General features: G+C 35.9%; 1 protein-coding gene across 4 annotated transcripts in view; it reads left to right on the plus strand.

Moving 5' to 3' along the window:
* The first annotated feature begins 17596 nt into the window (after window positions 1-17596).
* Window positions 17597-21360, plus strand: part of LOC148939181 (terminal nucleotidyltransferase 4B-like) — a 585918-nt gene continuing 582154 nt past the window's right edge. For all 4 annotated transcript variants that reach the window (XR_016143545.1, XR_016143544.1, XR_016143546.1 and 1 more), the window contains exon 1: window positions 17597-17985. Coding sequence is in view for 1 of the 4 variants with exons in the window: in XM_089107014.1 (XP_088963140.1) it covers window positions 17709-17985 (277 nt within the window). In the remaining 3 variants the exon portion in view is untranslated. The remainder of the gene's footprint in view (window positions 17986-21360) is intronic.

Below are 21360 nucleotides of genomic sequence, written 5' to 3' on the forward strand. Positions count from 1 at the left end.
AGTGATTCTAGAACAGCACATGAATTCCGTAGCCGCTTATAAACTTTCAGATGTCTTCCAAGAATGGCAGCTGGCAGCTCAGTATCACTTCTATCTTGCATTATTTTTGGCTCATCACTCGTCTGTGACCTTCTGTTCAGGGCTTCTACTATTCCCGAATTGAAGGGATGTTCACGTAAATTTCTCTGTCTCCCCGAAAAAAAATAACTTGGGCCCAGGGGTGCCAAAACGTTTGTGCCCTAGAGGTTCTAAAGATTTAAATTCGGCATTGCGTTCATAGCACCTTCAATTATGATAAAACACATAACACATTTTGTATTATTTTGTCCAAATGTTGATAGTATTTTCACTGCCGAATTTACATTTGTGATACTTAGAAAACAAAATGATCTTGCAGTATTTTTATTTTTGTGCGGCGATACATTGTAAAACTAAAATTCAGGAAGAAATAATAATTGCCTAGAAATACAAAAATAAGGCGAATATAATGGTACAAAACATTGCTAAACATTGTTGGAAGTTATTTTTCAAATACGAGATTATAAAATGGTCGTTGCAAAAATAGTTATGTGACCTAAGGTTTGTGTCCTCTTGGCTATAAACTCTATACTAATAAAGCTATTATAGCATTAAATTCAGAAAATTATTTTCTCAGATTTTGTATTTCATTATATTTTCTGAATCTTTACTAGTTTAACAGTTTACTACCCCTTGTGTTCTTGGATCCCTTTTTGTCCCCCCTCCCTCATCGTCATTATAAAAAAATAAGTAACATCTTAGCAATGAGGAGAAAAATTTGAGTGTGGTACCCCTCAAAGGCTTTAACCGGGTATAGCTGCCCTTTTTGCCCCCTAACCATGCCATTGGCTGTTAGTGAGAAATAGGCTAAATAAAAACAAAACAAAATACTAGAAACTATCAAAAAGAGTCAGCTTTCGTTTCTAAAAAAGATTTCGCATCACTTATTCAGGCATCAATGACAGACGCTAAGAAGGGGAATCTCCCTGGACTATCTGTGCTATTGCATTAAATTTTTCTTTCTTTTTTTTGGGGGGGGGGGGGTATGGAATAAAACTTTTTGCTTTCTTCATTAAAAATACTCAGAAACGTTAAATCTTCCCCCCTCCGTAGTGATTAAAAAATACATTTTATTCTCCCTATATTGTTGTGATGTGACACTGCTTCCAAAAATTGGGGGAGAGAGGACGGGTGCGGTTAAACCAAGAGTGACTTTGAAACAGCAATAAAGATAAATTTCCTGAATGTCAAGGCGGTATAATTTTGTTGAAATAACATTTAGTTCAGTAGGAGACATTAATTAGACTAGCAATAAGTTTTTTTTTAATTAAGACAGATCACCTAGAATTTGCTTGGGGACAAATTCTGGGGGGAGTTTTGGCCATGAACCTGAGCATTGCCCCCCTAAATTTCCAAACTTTTTTGAATTTTTGGTTATTACTTAATCAAATTGTCACATATTTCTGTTTTAAAAAATCCCCCCCCCCCTGAAAACGGACATGAGTTCCAACTTTCATTTTGTTTTCTTATGATATACTCACTTCCTCAGTCTTTAACATTTCAACTGTGATTTAAGAAAAAGCATTTGAAAATGATACCCCGTTAATTGTTATTAATAATAGTATGATAATAACTAATATCTTAACGCTTCAAATAATTGTTTGGAATGTTAATTAGTAATTTTTAAAGCACTCCATGCAATGTTCGGTAAAGTTTAATTTAAGCATTCCAAAATGGTAAATATAGTACTGAGGGCCCTTGAGAAAGCAGCCACATCAGACGGTTTTACGTAGAATTTTTGACAGGACAAGGGATAAGTTTTGAACTGAATGTAAACTGTAAATCTGTCTGTTTTACGTTTAATGATAATTTTTTTTCGTTTCACTTGAGTATTTGTTTTTTCAGAGTGTTTATTAGTTTGTTTTTTTTTGGTTTTTGGTTTGACTTACTCATTCACTACATCTTATTTTCGGTTATGTTATAATCATTATTTGATTTTGGTTTGATTGGTTTTAGACTTGGAATTGCCTTTTACTTATTTACTAAAGAGCTTCGTTTAACCATCCTGAATTAATAGCCCATCGCCCAGACCATCACCCTATTTTCAGTGTTGAAAATTCTGAAGAAAACACCCGTTGCCCATTGCCCAATCTTTCAAATTCATTACAGTGCTGCCACATTTTGTCTCCTATAACCTAAAAACTATTAAAAATACTTTGACACAATTTCTTCAGGGCAGGATAGATTCTAAGGGGTCAGATACTATTTTGATGACTAAACTATATCCGCTTGACTAGTAGCTGATTTGAAAGCCCTTTTTTCTGTTTCATAATATATTCGTCTTACCGCGTTTAACAGTCTCAAATTAAATTTAGTTCCCAAATAAAGTCTTTTTTTTTATTCAAAATCCTTGTATTACAAAAAAGCGTCGATGGCCTTGCTTTGGCTTATTATGTCCTATACAGTGTTTTTATTATGTGAAAAATGATAACCCTTAGATTTATTATAAAATTCAATATTTTCTCCATCGCTGCAGCTCTTTGTGACTTTCTTATTTAACCAGGGAGATTTTTCTTATCGCTCTGGTCCTAAAATTCTATCTTTAAGGTCAAAAAAGGAGATTCATGTCAAAACGTTTAGCGCTTTCATCAGACAGATGAGATATTTCAAATGAGCTGTCACTCGCCACAAGTCGGAGCGCAATCGCAGTTAGCTCAGAACAGGGCAGATTCTGAGGGTTCAAATGCTATTTTTGGGGGCTAAACCATAACTGCTTCACTAGTAGCTCATTTTAAAGCCCTTTCTTATCTGATTCATAATATTTACGTCTTACCGTGTTTAAAAGTCTTGAATTTAATGTAGTTCCAAAGTCAAGTTTTTTCTAACAAATTCAAAATGTTTGTCTTACGAAAAAGCGAGCAGTGGCCTAGCTTTGGCTTAATATGTCCTATACAGTGTTTTTATTAAGTGAAAAACAATAGCCCTTGGATTTATCATAAAATTCAATGTCTATTCAATTGCTACAGCTCTTATTCAACAAAACCATTTTTCTTATCGCCCTGGTCTTAATTTTCTCAGAGCAGATTAATTAGGAAGAAAACTGCACTTTCCTTATCCCCACCTTCACCTCAAGTTCATAGAAACTTTGGAGGGTGCTCATTTGATCAGAAAACTAGAGTTCTTGTCTTTTATTATAAGTGGGAAGCGATTAGAGACCGACCAGGCACAGGGAGGTATTTTTTTGTTTTTGTTTTTTTGGGGGGGGGGGGGTAAATGCCCGTTACCACCAATTTTGTACTTTTTCTTTTGTTACCCGATTTTACGTCTGCTCAATTTTTAGTCTTTTAAGAAATTATCAGTTGACACTGTGTCCAAAAACACAAAAGATTTTGATTTGGAAGACAATTTGCTAGTGTCTCGTAAAAGTGTCAAATTTCATGATTGTAAATAGATATGATAGCTGAATTCCCACACCATAGAGCTCTGAATATTTTTCACTGTTTTAACAACATGATTCATTCCAAAGGTCTGACTGACCAACCTTTTACTTATTTTGTGTTTGATTCCATGACCTTTATAGATTGGAATTTCCAGTTAAGGGTAGAAAAAACTGAAATTCTCATACAAATGTATCAATTGAAAATTATTTCGAAATAATGAAAGGACAGATTAATAAAGTTGGGCTTAGTCCCATGGACCCTGGTGAATTTGCGGATATGAGTTATATAAATGACATACCTGTGGTTTCAAACAGAATTGTTTTCCTGAATAACCATTCCTCTAGCTCTAAAATTACTAGCTCAGAAAACACATGCATATTCATATGGAGCAACAAAAGGAGGAAGAAAAGGAAATCTATAAATTGAAGGCATATCGGCCTGCAATTGAAACCATCTCCTTGTTTTTCGAATTTTAAGGGCAAAATTTTTAAATCAGATCATTTATGAAGAAAAACATTTGAAAATTACCCAAATTGTCTTCACCCTGTAAAGGGTAAAAAAATATTTAACTCCTGCTCTGACTATCAATGAAAATAAGCGTCCAGTGCCAGTCAAATTCGTTAACAAAAAAAAAAAAAAAAAAAAAATCGAAATTTTGACCGGAATCAAATTACCTGGATCCTTGAGATGTAATAAGTTCTTATTCACAATTGGTGCTCCTTGACGAACAACATGATTACCTAGATTTCTTTCCTTTATTCTATTCATTATATAGGCCTCCATAATTTGGGCGCTTAGCAAAGCCTTTCCTATTATTGACGCCAACTCTCTTATTGAAATGTTTGCCAAATTGTTTTTCTCCCCCCCCCCCCGCTGATACTCTTCCTATAACAATTGAATAGCTGCAACCCGAAGAATACTTTGAATTTCCGCTGCTAAAGTCTTGGCATTTGTCCAACTGTTCATTTTTCGAAAGTACTTTTTTAGCTGATTTTATGTTTTTTCTATTCAACTTTTCCGAAGGTATAATGTATTCCAGTGGAAGACATAAATTAAGGGACGGGTCATAATATTCGGAGCCAGATATATTTTTTTTGTTGCTGTTTTTCTTCCAGACCTCAAGTACAGCATCCATTTTTGGGAATTGCTTTTCCTTTTATTCCTCTTTGTTTCTCCATATCAATATGCATGTGTTTTCTTGAGCTGGTAATTTTAGAGCTAGGGGGATAGTTATTCAGGAAAACAGTCCGATTTGAAACCATAGGTATGTCATTTATATGACTCGTATCCACAAATTCAGCAGGGTCCACCAGACTAAGCCTAACTTTGTAAACCTGTCTTTTCATTATTTTGAAGTAATTTTCCACTGATACATTGGTATGCGTACTAAATGTGCCATTTACATTCTTGCAGCTGTTAAAGGGCATAGTTTAATAATTAATTGTTCTAGCCTATGACAGACTTTCAAACTATAATAATGGTTTAATTCCCTGTCCCTTCTATTATCCTCTGAGATCTCATCATGAAAAGCAAAAAAGGATATAAAAGGATTTTCATCATCAGCGTCACAATTACCAGTAAACTCACAATCGTCTATAGTCTTGTCTTCAGAGAGAGCATCTGGTCACTTACAGATTTTAATAGACCCAATGCTCTTGATTTTACCTTACCTGCAATATATTTTCGGTGAAAAGTACTCTTAAGCAGGTCCAGTGTTCTTTTATCGACGCCAACGATTATTATTGCATTATCATAGCTACTGAACAAACTATGAAGTCAATTGTCTTAGAATCTTTGTACCCAAGAGCGCAGAACCTATAAATAAATTTGATCAAATGTGCCGTACATATGGTTAGCTTAGTTTTTTTCAATTATGTTGACACCTTTTTTTTACAACATCATAACACCAGTTCAAATACTGCATTAATGTATCTTATATGACGACCCTTTCTATAATAACCCTATGTACACCCACGGTATAACTTACAACCCTTACCCTGAGTGCTGTAGGGGGATTGTCATCCTCAATGACCTAATTTCAAGAGCTTTCAACTATCCTGAACATAATTACTATATCAAAGTTTTGATTGAATGTGTTCGGGTAAATGGTGGGGGTGAGATGGGGTTAGTTGCCCTTCAATCATTTTTGACTATTAAAAAGGGGCACTAGCCCTTTCAACTTCCAATTGAATGAGTCCTTTTTGAAGTTATTATGACAACGCTTTGTATAAGAACCTTATATGCCACCAGGGCATAACTTACAACCCGTACCCTGAGGGCTGTAGGGGGATTGTCATCCTCAATGACCTAATTTCAAGAACTTTCAACTACGTTGAACAAAATGGCTATCTCAAAGTTTTGATGGAATGTGTTTGGGGAAATGGTGCGCGTGAGAGGGGGGATAGTTGCCCTCCAATCCCTTTCGACTATTTAAAAGGGCACTAGCCAGGGTTTTCACCTCTAGTGGTTTATCACTATTTCTAGTGATTTTTTTTATGTTGCCTAGTGATTTTCTGCTAGCTAGCAATTTATAGTGATTTTGGTTCTAAAACTCGTGATTTCTTCCCTAATATAGTCATTTATAATGGTACGGAGCGTAGACTCATGATTCAATTGAATAAATCATACAACAAGCTAATTAATAAAAAAGACGCAAAATAGAGCGTGTTACAAAATATACCGCCTTTGAAACTTTCGATTTTCTATCATGTGTCAGTATCAGATATAGACCCCAGAGCGTTATCATCAATTTTGTCTTCATATTTCTGTTTTTCCTCTGTAATCTATCAGTTCTAAATTAAATTTTCTTTTATTAAAACCTTTGAAAGTAGAGTAAATGGTGGAAATGAAATCCACCCTCTACATCTGCAAATAGAACAGAAGTGGAGTCATTGAAAAATAAGACGTAAGCCATACACTAAACACAATTTTATACATGAAAAAAGAAGTCATTCAAAAAGAAAATAGGACTTAGTGCTTTTTATAACATAATTTTTAATATAACTAGATAGATTAAATCGATTGTAGTTTGATGATTGAAGTCGGTTGGGAGTAGGAGGGGGATATCTACTCTGGAAATTGTCTAATGATTTTAATCGATACTTCAAATATCTAATCGAATCTCCAATAATTCTCCAAATCCTCTTATTTGTAATTGAAACACCTAATAAGCGCAGATAAGGTCCTGCGCTTATTATAAATTCCAAATATAAACTTCCAAATTTTATATAAAATTCCAAATTTTTGGATTTTGTGCTCATATAACTTATCCGAAACTTAGAAAACGGAATATAACTCATATAACTTCCATTTCCGAAACTCTGGAAACGGAATTTTGCTGTCAATCGGTATATCGTCGAAATATAATGTTGATTGCAAACATATAAGATTCATTAAGCTGAGTTTTACCCATAAAAAGCTAAGACACTGTGAAAATTGTCCATGATTTTCAAAAGAAGGAGGACAAATAAATACAAATGAAACAAATACAAATGAATGTGCATTGTCAGTTTAATATACATATACTGAGATTTAGTAATCAAAATGGTAATATTATTTGATTTATTAAAGTTATAAAAGTAAAAACATTTATATTTTTTTCAATAAAGTACAAAGTTTGTTCTGGCCTTGGGAAGGCATAGGGGTTTTGAGTCCAACTTATGTTAATTTCTGCTCGTTTTGAGTTTGACTCGGTTATTTATTGTAATTTCTGTTAAATTTTGGTTTCATAATTTCACGCTTAGTTTCATGCATTAGTTTCACGCTTGGTAGATTATTTGATTTTATTTTTGCTCATTTTTTTTTAATGGAGTTCTTTACTTTTCTTAGAAAAACTTATTTTGTGGAAAAAGTTTTTTTAATTAATTTCTGTTCGTTTTATACTGACATAGTCTTATCAGAGAAAAATAAAATAATACTTTAGATCTTTTCGTTTTTAAGAATTTATAGTTTGGCCTGCTATTTGTATGCTGGAGAAAAATTTTCAGCAATTTTTAACAACATGCACCCTCTTAAAAGTCTGAACACAAATAGTACTGTTTAATTTAGTTTCATACCTCCTCTAGTTGACCTAAAATGGAAAACTTGATACCATTCGCAAAAAATCTGTTTACTTTCTTTGATAGCTTGGATACACTTACGCTATTTTGATTTGGTTAAATTTTAAGAGCAGAAACAGCCCCCAAAGTTTGAACATAATACCCCCAGTAGTTCTTGGGATACTGCTGAGAATCCTTATTGGGAATTAGCATTAACACAGTGCATTTGATTTAATCTTATGGCAACATTTAGTTTTTAAACATAAAGTAACATGGGAGGGTGGGCGTGAGGGGGATTAGTTTCCCTCTAATCATTTTCGACTATTAAAAAGGGTATTAGCCTTTTATATTTTCAATTGAACCAGCCCTGTTCAAAGTTCCTACAACACCTGCCTCTATACAAAATACCCTAGGGTAAACAACAACAACAACAAAAATAGTAAATTATACCCACATTGATGTATACTATAAAATTTTCAAGTCTTCCAATCCTTTTTGACTGCTAAAAAGGGGCACTAGGCCTTCTGATTTCCAATCGAATGAGCTGTTTTTGACTTTCTACGACAATACTATAACCTATAAGCACCTTATATGCCCCCAGGGCATAAATTACAACCCTTACCCCAAGGGATGTGAGGGTGGTTGTCATCCTCTAAGACCCAATTTCCACAACTTTCAACTACGTTAAACACACTGGCTATCTCAAAATTTTGATTGGATGTGTCTGGGAAAATGGTGAGCGTGAGAGGGGCGGTAGTCTTTCTCCAATCACTTTCAACTATTAAAAAAGGCACTAGCCATTTCAATTTCCAATAAAATTAGCCCTTTTGAAGTTTAACTTACAACCCTCGCCCAATGGGCTTGGGGGGGGGGGGTTGTCATCCTCAAAGATCCAATTTCCATAACTTTCTACTACTTTGAACAAAATGGCTATCTGCAAAATTTGATTTGATTTTTGTGAGGTAATGGCGGGCTGGATAGTGGAGTTAGCTACCCTCCAATCACTATCAACTACTGAAAATGGCACTAGACATCACAATATTCAATTGAACGAGCCCCCTTTCAAGTTTTTACAACAACTCTATTATTAAAAACATAATATGCCCCCAGGGCATAACTCACAACCTTTTCCCTGGGGACTCTAGGGGGTTTGTCATCCTTAAACACATAATTTCCAGAACTTTCCACTACGTTGAACAAAATGTCTATCTCTAATCTTTGATTGAATGTGTTTATGGAAATGGAGGGCGTGAGAGGGGGGTTAATTACTTTTCGCTCACTTTCGACTATTAAAAGGGCAATTTCGATTTCCAATCAAATGAGCCCCTTTTAAAATTTCTCCAACAACTTTCTATATAGCCTAAACCTTATATGCCCCCAGGACATAACTTAAAACCCTTGTATTGAGGGTTTTGATGGGGTTATCATCCTAAAAGACCTAATTTCCAGAACTTTCGACTACGTTGAACAAAATGAATGTCGCAAAATTTTGATTGGATGTGTTTGGGGAAATAATGGGCGTGAGAGGGGGGTTAGTTGACATTCAATCACTTTTGACTATTAAAAGTGCACTAGCCCTTTCAATTTTCAATTGAACGAGCCCTTTTTAATGTTTTTACAACATTGCTTTCTACAAAAACCTTACATGCTCCCAGGGCATAACTTATAACCCTTGCCCTGAGGGTTGTAGGGGGAGGATGGGTTGTCATCCTTAAAGACCTAATTTCCAAAACTTTCAACTACGTTGAATAAAATGGCTATCTAAAAATTTTTATTCGATGTGTTTGGGGAAAAGGTGGGCGTGAGAGGGGGAGGGGGGGGGGTTAGTTGCCCTCAAATCACTTTCGACTATTAAGAAGGGCACTAGCCGTTTAAATTTCCAATCGAATGAGCCTTTTTTGAAGTTTCTATGACAACGCCTTCTATAAAAACCTTATATGCCCCTAGGGCATAACTTACAACCCTTGCCCTGAAGGCTGTGGGGGAGTGTCCCCCTCGAAAAAATAATTTCTATGCGGAAATAAACTACGCTGAACAAAATGGCTATCTCAAAATTTTGATTGGATGTGTTTGGAGGAATGATGGGCGTGGAAGGGGTGTTAGTTGCCCTCCAATCACTTTCGACTAGTAAAAAGGGGCCCTTTGAATTTCCAATCGAATGAGCCTCTTTTGAAGTTTCTACGACAACGCCTTCTATAAAAACCTTATATGCCCCCAGGGCATAACTTAAAACCCTTGCCCCGAGGGTTGTGTGGGAGTGTCCTCCTCGAAAACATATTTTCTATCTGGAAATCTTTCGACTATTAAAAACAAAATGGCTATCTCAAAATTTGGATTGGATATGTTGGGGGGAATAATGGGCTTGGGGGGTCTAGTTGCCCTCCAATCACTTTCGACTATTAAAAAGGGTACTAGCGCTCCAATTTCCAATCGTATGAGCCCTTTTTGAAGTTTCTATGACAACTCCTTCGATACGAAGAAGTGTCCGGGAATGGAGAAAGAAGAAGAAGAAAAACAAATAATATATTGTGTCCACATCGTTCTTTACTTAGGCAGAGCTATTGCTCTGCCTAAGATAAGCAATAAGACCAATGTTTATCAAAATTTATGAAGGGTGGGACACGTTTTTTCCATGAAAATATAAAAGCCCATTTTCAAAATTGTCGATTGTCTTCCAGTAATTATGCTAATTCAACTAGAGTAAAAAGAAAAGTTTTTATATTTTTTTGGAAAAAAGTGAGGTTTCGGATTGACAAGGAACAAAATTAGAAAAAAAATCAAATATTTCGATTAGATCACCAATAACCAATTTCCAGTGATTGAATATAAGCCAAGGGTATTAATTTGGGAAAATAAAGGGAGGAAACAAGGATTTTGTTCTATTCTTTGCGTAAAGATGCAAAAAGGCCTTTTCCAAACTTCAAGGTTAATTTTCGCTTGAAAAAACATCAATCTAAAGGCCTTTTTCCACATCTAGGGGGGGTAATTTTACCCCCTTCCTGTAGGTGCACCTGTACAGAACATGTTAAAGAAACAGAACAATCATTAATTACAACGATAAAGAGTATTATAATTTTAGTGTTTTCTAGATATTTCTAGCCAATAATCAAGTGATTTATATGCTGATTTAGTGATTTTTTTAACAATCTAGTGATTTCTTTTTTGTTCACCGGGTGGCAACCCTGGAACGTGGGCTTTCAATTTCCAATCAAATCAGCCCTTTTTAAAATTTCTAGGCTAACGCTTTCTATAAAAACCTCATATTCTCCAAGGGCATGACTTACAACCCTTACCCTGAAGGCTGTGGGGAGTCATCCTCAAAGACCTAATTTCTAGAACTTTCAACTACGTTGAAATAAATGGCTATCTCAAAATTTTGATTGAATGTGTTTGGGGAAATCGTGGGCGTGAGAGGAGTGTTAGTTGCCTTCCAATCACTTTCTACTATTAAAATGGCCACCAGCCCTTTTAATTTCCAATCGAATGAGCCCTTTTTGAACTTTCTACGACTACCCTTTCTATAAAACCTTATATGCCCCTAGGGCATAATTTACAACAATCACCCTGAGGGCTGTGAGGGAGTTGTCATCTTCAAAAACCTAATTTCCAGAACTTTCAATTAAGTTGAAACAAAAAAAATGGCTATCTCAAAATTTTGATTGCATGTGTTTGGGGAAATGGTTGGCGTGAGAGGAGGGTTAGTTGCCCTCCAATTACTTTCAACTATTAAAAAGGGCACTAGCCATTTCAATTTCCAATCAAATGAGCTCTTTTTGAAGTTTCTAAGGCAACAATTTCTATAAAAAAAACATATATGCCCCCAGGGTATAACTTACCACCCTTGCCCCGAGGGCTTTGGGGGGGGGTCATCCTCAAAGACCTAATATCCAGAATTTCAAACCACGTTGAACAAAATGGCTATCTCAAAATTTCGATTGCATGTGTTTTGGGATATGTTGGGCGTGCGAGGGAGATTAGTTGTCCTTTAATCACTTTTGACTATTAAAAAGGGCATTATTCCATTTAATTTCCAATTGAAAGACCCATTTTTGAAGTTTCTACGACAACACTTTCTATAATAACATTATAAGCCCCCAGGGTATAACTTACAACCCTTGCCCTGAGGGATGTGGGGGGTTTGTCATCCTCAAAGACATACTTTCCAGAACTTTCAACTACGTTGAACAAAATGGCTATTTCAAAGTTTTGATTGGATGTGTTTGGGGATATGGTGGCCGTGAGAGGGGGCTTAGTTGCCCTCCAAACTCTTTTGACTATTAAAAAGGGCACTAGCACTTTCAATTTCCAATCAAATGAGCCCTTTTTGAAGTTTCTACGACAACGGTTTGTAAAACCGTTGTATAAAAATCTTATATGCCCCAGGGTATTACTTTCAACCCTTACCCTGAGGGCTCTGAGGGGTTTATCATCCTCAAACACCTAATTTCCAAAACTTTCAACTACGTTGAACAAAATGGCTGTCTCAAAATGTGTTTGCCTGTGTTTGGAGAAATGGTTGGCTTTAGAGGGGGGTTAGTTACCCTCCAATCACTTTTAAGTATTAAAAAGGGCACTAGCCATATCAATTTCCAATCGAATGAGCTCTTTTTAAAGAGTCTATGACAACGCTTTCTAAAAAAAAAACTTATATGCCCCAGGGGCATAACTTACCACCCTTGTCCTAAGGGACGTGGTGGGGGGGGGGGGGCTGGCATCCTCAAAGACCTAATTTCTAGAACTGTCAACCACTTTGAACAAAATGGCTATCTCAAAATTTTGATTGGATGTGTTTGGGGACATGGTGGGCGTGAGAGGAGGGTTAGTTACCCTCCAATCACTTTCAAGTATTAAAAAGTGCACTAGCCCTCTCAATTCCCAATTGAATGAGCCCCTTTTGAAGTTTCTACGACAACGCTATCATTAAAAACCTTATATGCCCCCAGAGCATAACTCACAACCTTTGCCCTGGGGACTCTAGGGGGTTTGTCATCCTTAAACACATAATTTCCAGAACTTTCCACTACGTTGAACAAAATGTCTATCTCTAATCTTTGATTGAATGTGTTTATGGAAATGGAGGGCGTGAGAGGGGGGTTAATTACTTTTCACTCACTTTCGACTATTAAAAGGGCAATTTCGATTTCCAATCAAATGAGCCCCTTTTGAAATTTCTCCAACAACTTTCTATATAGCCTAAACCTTATATGCCCCCAGGACATAACTTAAAACCCTTGTACTGAGGGCTTTGATGGGGTTATCATCCTAAAAGACCTAATTTCCAGAACTTTCGACTACGTTGAACAAAATGAATGTCGCAAAATTTTGATTGGATGTGTTTGGGGAAATAATGGGCGTGAGAGGGGGGTTAGTTGACATTCAATCACTTTTGACTATTAAAAGTGCACTAGCCCTTTCAATTTTCAATTGAACGAGCCCTTTTTAATGTTTTTACAACATCGCTTTCTATAAATATCTTACATGCTCCCAGGGCATAACTTATAACCCCTGCCCGGAGGGTTGTGGGGGGGAAGGGGTTGTCATCCTCAAAAACCTAATTTCAAGAACTTTTAACGTCGTTGAATAAAATTATTGTCTAAAAACTCTGATTGCTTATTTTAGAGAATATTGTTGGCGTGGGAGGGGGGTTACTTGCTCTCCAATCATATTCAAGTATTAAAAAGGGCAGTAGCCCTTTCAATTTTCAACCTAATGAGCTCTTTTTGAAGTTTCTATGACAATGTTTTCTATAAAAAAAAACCTTATATGCCCCCAGTCATAACTTACAAAAATTTTACAAAAAAACTTACAAAAAATTAAAATAAAGCTAAATTTTGGCTAAAAATTTGGACAGATTGTGGTCGGCCTAGGTCTGGCAATGTTTTTCTTAGTAAACAGAAAACTAAATTAGAATTTAAGAAGTATCTAAAAAGTGTTCGATACCGAGGGCTTGATTTTCCATCTTCTCCTAAAGATTGGAGGAATGTAATTAATTCAAGTAAAACAGACGATTCTGCTGTAAGTAGTAATGCTATTCCACTAAGTTCTTGGCATGCACATTATTCGAAGATTTTCTCCGTTTTGAATTATTCTGTTCATAGAAAGTTTGGTGAAGTGTTTGTTAAAATTGTCCCTAGATTTCTAAGTACGCGCTTTGTTTTGCCTATATCGCGTTGTGAAGTTTCGAATGCTTTGAATCATCTTAAGTCGAAATCTATTGATGCTGATGGTATCTCTAAAATGCATCTAACTCCCCAATGTGCTGAACTTGTGTCACATCTTGCGCTTTTGTTTCAAATGTGCTTGGCATCTTCTGTCGTCCCGGAAAGCTTTTTGTGTGGCAGCGTGACTTCAATTTTAAAAAGGGGTAAACCGCCAACAGATTGCTCTTCTTACCGTCCAGTTTCTGTTTCTTGCAATATTAGCAAGGTTTTCGAGTATATTCTTTTACCTAATTTACCTCGAAATATTTCTTTCTTTGGTGAAAATCAACTTGGTTTCATACCTGGTGTGGGGTGCCAACATGCTCATCGTGTCCTTTCTTCTATTCTACTTTCTAATCCTTCTATGGGTAAAGGCGTATATCTCTGTACACTTGATCTTTCAAAGGCTTTTGATTCTGTTGTTCATAACCAGCTTTTCTTTTCTTTGGCTTTTTCTGGTGTTAATTTTTCGGTTATTTACCTTTTACAGGTTTGGTATTCTAATTCTTACCTCCGCCTGAAGTCTTCTCCAGAAACAACTATTAAAGTGCTTCGTGGTGTTAGGCAGGGAGGTGTTTTATCACCAACCCTTTTCAAAATTTGTATTTCTACTGTTCTGAAAAGATCTCAGGAACTTATTTTTCTGGTTCTACTGATATTTCTTACATTGCCTATGCTGATGACATTCTGCTGATTAGTCGTACTAAGTCTGTTCTTTCTGCGATGGTTTCCTTAGTTTCTCAGTCTTTCCCAAATATTGGTCTATCCCTGAATCTTGACTAGTGTGAATTCTTATCTTATAATCTGTCTTCGTCTACTCCTCTGGTATGTAATGAATTTTCTGTACTTTCTGTCTCTTCCTTTCGGTGGCTACTGATATTACTGTTTCTAATTCTCTAGCTCTTTTCCGTAAACAGATTGTTGATGATGCAGTAAGAAAAATTCAGTTAAGTTATTCAAAAATTGTAGCAAACCGAGGAAAATATAGCAGAAGAGCTCTTGGGTGCTTATCCTCGACTGGTTCTGATTATTCTGTGCTTTATTTTTCTCGTGTTCATTCTGTTCTTAAGCTAAAGGATTTGAATAAGATTTAAGTTACATATTTCAAATTTTACAAATTTCTTCTTTCTCTGCCGCCATGGACTAGAAATCGGTATCTAGTTGAAAATTTCTATGTTACGGATGTAACTCAAAGCTCGGTGACCTACACAAAAAGCTTTCTGCAGATGCATTTTGTAATATTGGCCCTGACAACGGTCTTTTACAGTTCTTTTCTTAGTTTAATTTAATTGCTAGTGTTTGTTGAGTTCTTTTTTGTTTTTCTTTTTTATTATTATGTTTATACTCCACTTGTACTACTTGTTGTCTTGTAGTTGTGGGTAATAAATGATTTATTGATTGATTGATTACCATCCTTGGCCTGCGGGCCGTGGGGGGGGGGGATTCATCCTCAAAGACCTAATTTCTAGAACTGTCAACCACGTTGAACAAAATGTCTATCTCAAAATTTTGATTGCATGCGTTTGGGAATATGGTGGGCGTGAGAGGGGGGTTAGTTGCCCTCTAATCACTTTTGACTGTTAAAAAGGGCACTAACCCATTCAATTTCATATTGAATGAGCCATTTTTGAATTTTCAACGACAACGCTTTCTATAAAGACATTATATGCCCCCAGGGCATAACTTACAATCCTTGCCCTGAGGGGTATGGGGGTTCGTCATCCTCAAAGATATATTTTCCAGAACTTTTAACTTCCTTAGAACAAAATGGCTATTTCAAAGTTTTGATTGGATGTTTTTGGGGAAATGGTGGGCGTGAAAAGGGGCTTAGTTGCCCTCCAATCCCTTTTGACTATTAAAAAGGGCACTAGCTCTTTCAATTTTCAATCACATGAGCCCTTTTTGAAGCTTCTACGACAACGCTTGCTATAAAAACCGTATATGCACCCAGGCCATTACTTACAACCCTTGCCTTAAGGGCTCTGAGGGGGTTTATCATCCCTTAAGACTTAATTTCCAGAACTCTCAACCACGTTGAACAAAATGGCTATCTCGAAATTTTGATTGGATGTGTTTGGGGATATGATGGGTGGGAGAGGGGGTTAGTTGCCTTCCAATCACTTCCAACCATTAAAAAGGGCCTTGGCCATTTCAGTTTCAAATTTAATGAGCTCTTTTTGAAATTCTTATGACAACACGTTCTATAAGAAACCTTATATGCCCCCACGGCATACCTTCCCACCCTTTCCCTGAGGGCCGTGGGGGGGGGGGGTTGTCATCCTCAAAGACCTAATTTCCAGAACTGTCAACCACGTTGAACAAAATTGCTATCTTAAAATTTTGCTTGAATGTGTTTGGGGATATGGTGGGCGTGAGAGGGGGGTTAGTTGCCCTTCAATCACTTTCGACTATTAAAACCGGCACTAGCCCTTGGAATTTGCAATCGAATGAGCCCTTTTGCAATTTTCTACGACAAAGCTTTAATAAAAACCCTATACGCCCCCATGGCTTAACTTGCAGCCTTTGCCCAGAGGGTCGTGGGGGAAGTTTCCTCCTCAAAGACATAATCTCCAGATCTTTCGACTACGTTGAAGAACCTGGCTATCTCAAAATTTTGATTGGATGTGTTTTGGTAAATGGTGGGCATGGAAGGGGTGGTAGTTGCCTTCCAATCACTTTTGATTATTATAAAGGGTACAAGATCTTCTGATTTCCAATCAAATGAACCATTTTTGAAATTTCTACGACAATTCCTTCGATACGAAGTGCCCTGGTCTAAAGGATAAAAAAATAATACATTGTGCCAACATCGCTCTTAACTTAAGCAGTGCTATAGCGCTGCCTGTGATTTTTTTTTTTTCAATGAATGAACGACTTGCCTTGGTGAAAAAAAAATCATTGGCCCTACTTCACCACTATTGGACGCCAAAAACTACAAGGATTGAAAGACTAATTGTAATAAGCTTATTGAATACAATGTAAAGGGGGAAAATGGTCACGATAAACTGTGTTTTAGCGATAAAAAAAGTGCCAGTCACGAAAAACCAATGAAAAATGAAGCTGGCTAATAAGAAAGGCTAAATAAATCTACACCGGCTAATCGAAAATAAAGATTGAAAAATCAAGCTATTTAAAAACTAACGGCGCTTGCACTTTTACAATCAAATTTTAAGCATAACTAATGTTTGTAGTTTGTCAAAATTACGATCTTGCAAAGTTTTTAGAAAGGCTATTTATTACCTGAAGTAATCGCTAATAAGACAAACCTGAGTTGAACTTATCATCAAAAGCGATTAACTAGAGACACTTTCCATTAGCATTCAAGATTTGCTTTCAAAGTCTGTATCTTCTCACGAATAAAGATCTGGCAGCTTTTGGCCAATGGCAAGTCTGGCAGCTTTTGGCCAATGGCAATGGCAAATAATAGAAATAAACTTTAAAAACCTAAGCCAGCTTCATTTTCCCAGACGCGAAAAAACACCAAATATTCTCTAATAGTATGGACATTTCACATTGCTACGTAAGAACTTACACAACTTGAACAACTTGAACGTAACTTGAACGTACACACACTTGAACGTTACACAACTTGAACGTAACAACTTACACAACTGTAACTTAGGTTACGAAGCTCAAATCTGTAAAATGTTAGCTAGTAAATATTAATCAATGAGTAACAAGGTCTATTCTTATGGAAATTATGTAAACCAGTGTGTATCAAATGGGAAAATAACTTCATTTTACCCAAAGTTACTTTTAAAAAAGTTTAGTTTTAAACTAAAAGTTAAAAAAGATAACCTCTCAAGTGCGCTATGAAAACGCTGTCTTTTCGTCTTTCGTGTGTCATCGGCTTAACATTGCTGTATGGAGCTCAAGCCGTTTTCCTCGAATTGTACTTAACCACATTAATATTTTTAAAGGAATTTTCTATATTTAAAGATAACCTATAGCCTGCCTCCCGAATAAAAGATGTGCTATTAACAGTTAAAACAAGGCAGGATTTAATTCTGCTGATGGATTCAAGGATTGCATGGTATCAACCTGAGCAGATTGGTCCAGCACAGCAATTGTGGGGTCGAATTTGGTTTTCCCTTAAACGTCTTGAAAGAGAACAAGTTAGCCTTAGTAGCAGTCGTGCTGGTAGTATTCCTAGCCGACCAAGTTCACAAGGTTCTAGTGATACAGATAGTTCAATTACAAACAAAGACACTTCCATTCACCCACAGACTGAGTCAGTTGTTGCCATGAAGAGGAGACATGAGAGAAGGAATATTGCCAGCACCACTGTTGGTATGTAGCCTAATTACAGCATATATATTGGGTAAAATTCTACTTTAGTTGATTTTGGCTATCTTGGAAAGGGGTTAGGTTAAGGAAATGAAACTTTCAGGAATAGGCCTAGGTCTACAGGTTAAAGTAGCCTATGGGTAAAATTCTACTTTAGCTACTTTAGCTACTTTAGCTAAATTTTTCACAAATTATGTTATTGACTTACAAATAAAGTAAACACACCACTTGATGCCTTTTTTTATGCTCTTTCCAAATATAATAGGCTAATCATTTTTGTCAGAAATAAATTTTACCCCCACCCCTATCTATACCAATTCAGGGAATATTTTTGCACATTAGGGGGGTGGGGGTAAAGTTTAAACTTACCTCCCATTTACATCAGAAATAAACATTCAGGGTTATGTCAGAAATGTCAATTCAGGGTTAGGTTAGGTATATATAGGGGGGGGGGGGGCGGAAAGGCATTTCCAATATAAATGATTACTATATTTGTAATAAGCATAAAAAAAGGCATCAAATGGTATATTCACTTTATTCCTAAGTCAATAATATGATTTGGTAGAAATTTATCAATTTGTCCTGGGAAGGTATTTTGAAGTACCTACCTCCACTCCTCTGCCCCTCTATATAATGCAAATTATTGCACATTACTAGTTGTTTTGGCTCATATTTCATCCTATATTACTATCATAATTATAAATCACTGCTTACCTTACACAAGTTCAGCTTTTAACCTTGTTTATTAAAATGTATTCCAGTAAAATTCTTCTTTAGCTACTTTTGGCTATCTTTGAAAGGGGTTAGGTTAGGAAAATGGAACTTTCAGGGATGGGTCTAGAGGTTAAAGTATGCCCCAGTAAGGTATTTTGAACTACCTACCTCAACGACTTCTCCCTCTAGAGGGTCCTGACCTTTGATGTTCTTTAAAAATCTGTGAGTTATAGAAGTGAAACCTTGCAAAATAGGTTTTCTGCTTAAATGAAGTACAAAAAATTGTTTTCAGCTTCACAACTTTGCTCAATCTCAATTTATAGGGTTTTAAAGATATACAAGTGTGTTTCCTAAATTTTGGAAGTAAAACATTGATATGGCTTAAAATTCCACTCAAATAACTGAAATTGTATGTTCCAAACTAAAGCCAGAGAAAAAGAAACTGATAACTAAAAATTAAGGCAAAATGTTGTTTTGTCAAAACTTTAATAGGTATAGACCTGTCATGTAGGCAAATTTCAGGACCCTTTAGAGGGAGAAGGAGTGGAGGTAAATACTTCAATATACCTTCCTGGGACATACTTTAACCTGTAGACTACAGTTTATATAATTAGCAGTAAATTTACTGCAGATGATTTCTGGCTCTTCATTCTTGGTGCAAACAAAAAGCTCCTCCCACTTATTTGTGCACTTATGGATTAGTGTGTTTGTGTCAATCAATGGGAAGTTGTTAGAAAGTGCATTATTCATAATTGCAAAAGCAGAAAAAAACTTAATTATGAAAACAAATTATGACAATCTATTATTTATATACAGTGGACTGAACTGATTGGCCTATGTAGGATTTTATAGAAAAGGGGGCAGGGGTTGATGAAATTTGTGAAAATAAGGAATTTTTTCTTCTTCCAATAACTGGTGGAATAGGTGTGATGGTTTCAGGGGTGGTCAGGATTTTTTACGGGGGGGGGCAAAATAGGTTGATCCAATAAACTTATGTTAGGAGCAAGTTTAATTAATGCAAACTTGCAATAATTAGGTAAATTACACTACTTTAGGGGGGTACTCCTTGCCCCCCCCCCGCTGGATCCACAACTGGATGGTTTGTCATTTTTTTTTCATGTTGTGATATTTATTTTCTCAGACTGTAGTTCCTGTGATACTTGAAAAGTCTAGTTACCTGTGTTGGCGGAGAGCCAAGATAAGACTAGTTTGTTTTCAATCAATGTTTTCTTATGAAATGGGCAGACCTTTGCTGAACTTTAAACAATAAATACCTCTGTTTAAAAATCTTTGCACTTTGTGAATTTAGATAGCAATAAGGGTTCCCAATTGAGACCAATTTTAGGACTTGGGTCCTAACAACTTTGAAACCTACTTGTAATTCCTATAAACATCTGAACTAATTTTGTATATATATATATATATATATATATATATATATATATATATATATATATATATATATATATATATATATATATGTATTTATATCAGCAAGTACAAACAGCTCCTCTCATTTGATCTGCCATCAGCAGTCCTATTACCCTGGAACATGTATTTTGGCAGAAACTTTCTCAAAATGCCTTTGAAACCAACTTGAGACTTTGAAACCTATTTTTAATTCCTAAAAACATCTAATAATAACATTGCACTACTAATTACCGATTTTCATGTATGTATTGGAATAAATTAATTTAAAATTAGTGTTCCAATGTTGAAGCCAAGTTTTGCATTCAAGAGAGATCTGACTTGTCTACTCGTGAAAAGATCTAATGTTGCTTATGTTTATAGGTTCTCTGGAGCACTTGCACCTTGGTCCAGGTTTTTATAATGGGTGAGACCCATCCCTAAAAGTTTTATTTTCCTAACCTAACCCCTTTCCAAGATAGCCAAAAATAGTAGATAAGGTTTATATTAACACACTAGTCAGATAAATAAAAAAACACACCACTAGCATCAGAATTTCATCCTGAATCCAAATATTACACTCATTTCTGTTGCAAATTATTTTCAAAATTACTTCTAAGCTTCTTTAACTTTCTTCAATTTTCTTGATTTTTATACAGAAAAGTCATGGTGGCAATTTGATTTGAAATATACTAAATCTTATTGAATGGTGATTTGATATGAAACATACTAAACAGTTTGAATTATCCACTCTGCCACCAAGGAGTGTGCCTGTATATAAGAGCTGGACTAAATATTAGTCTCCTTCAACTCAATTCTCTGAATACTGATGGAATTGAGTCTATGTGGATTAAATTACACAATCAAAGAACTTCAATTGTAGTGGGTGTTGTTTATATAAGCCCCAGTGCTCCATGTGTTATGGACTTGGAATCAATTTTGGCTGCCATGTTGTCTCTACGATGACCAATTTTGCCAGCTATGATCTTGTCCTTATGGGGGACTTTAATCTTCCTGAAATCCAATGGATTGATGGATCTGGTTTTTGCACTACTGGTTTCTGGTTTTTGCATGGATCTTGGATCTGGTTTCTGGTTTTTGCATGGATCTGGTTTTTGTACTAGATATTCTCCTTTTTTTTCTGCCCGCTCTGATAACTCCGTCTGTCAAGCAATTTCACAACCAACTCGTTACAGAGAAGGTCAAGTTTTCAACTTTTTTATCTTGTTATACTCACTAACCTTGACCTTCTTATTA

The sequence above is a fragment of the Artemia sp. Qi Xiang Cuo genome, chromosome 21 (genome assembly GCF_049724085.1).
Source record: "Artemia sp. Qi Xiang Cuo chromosome 21, ASM4972408v1, whole genome shotgun sequence".
NCBI classification, from domain to species: domain Eukaryota; kingdom Metazoa; phylum Arthropoda; class Branchiopoda; order Anostraca; family Artemiidae; genus Artemia; species Artemia sp. Qi Xiang Cuo.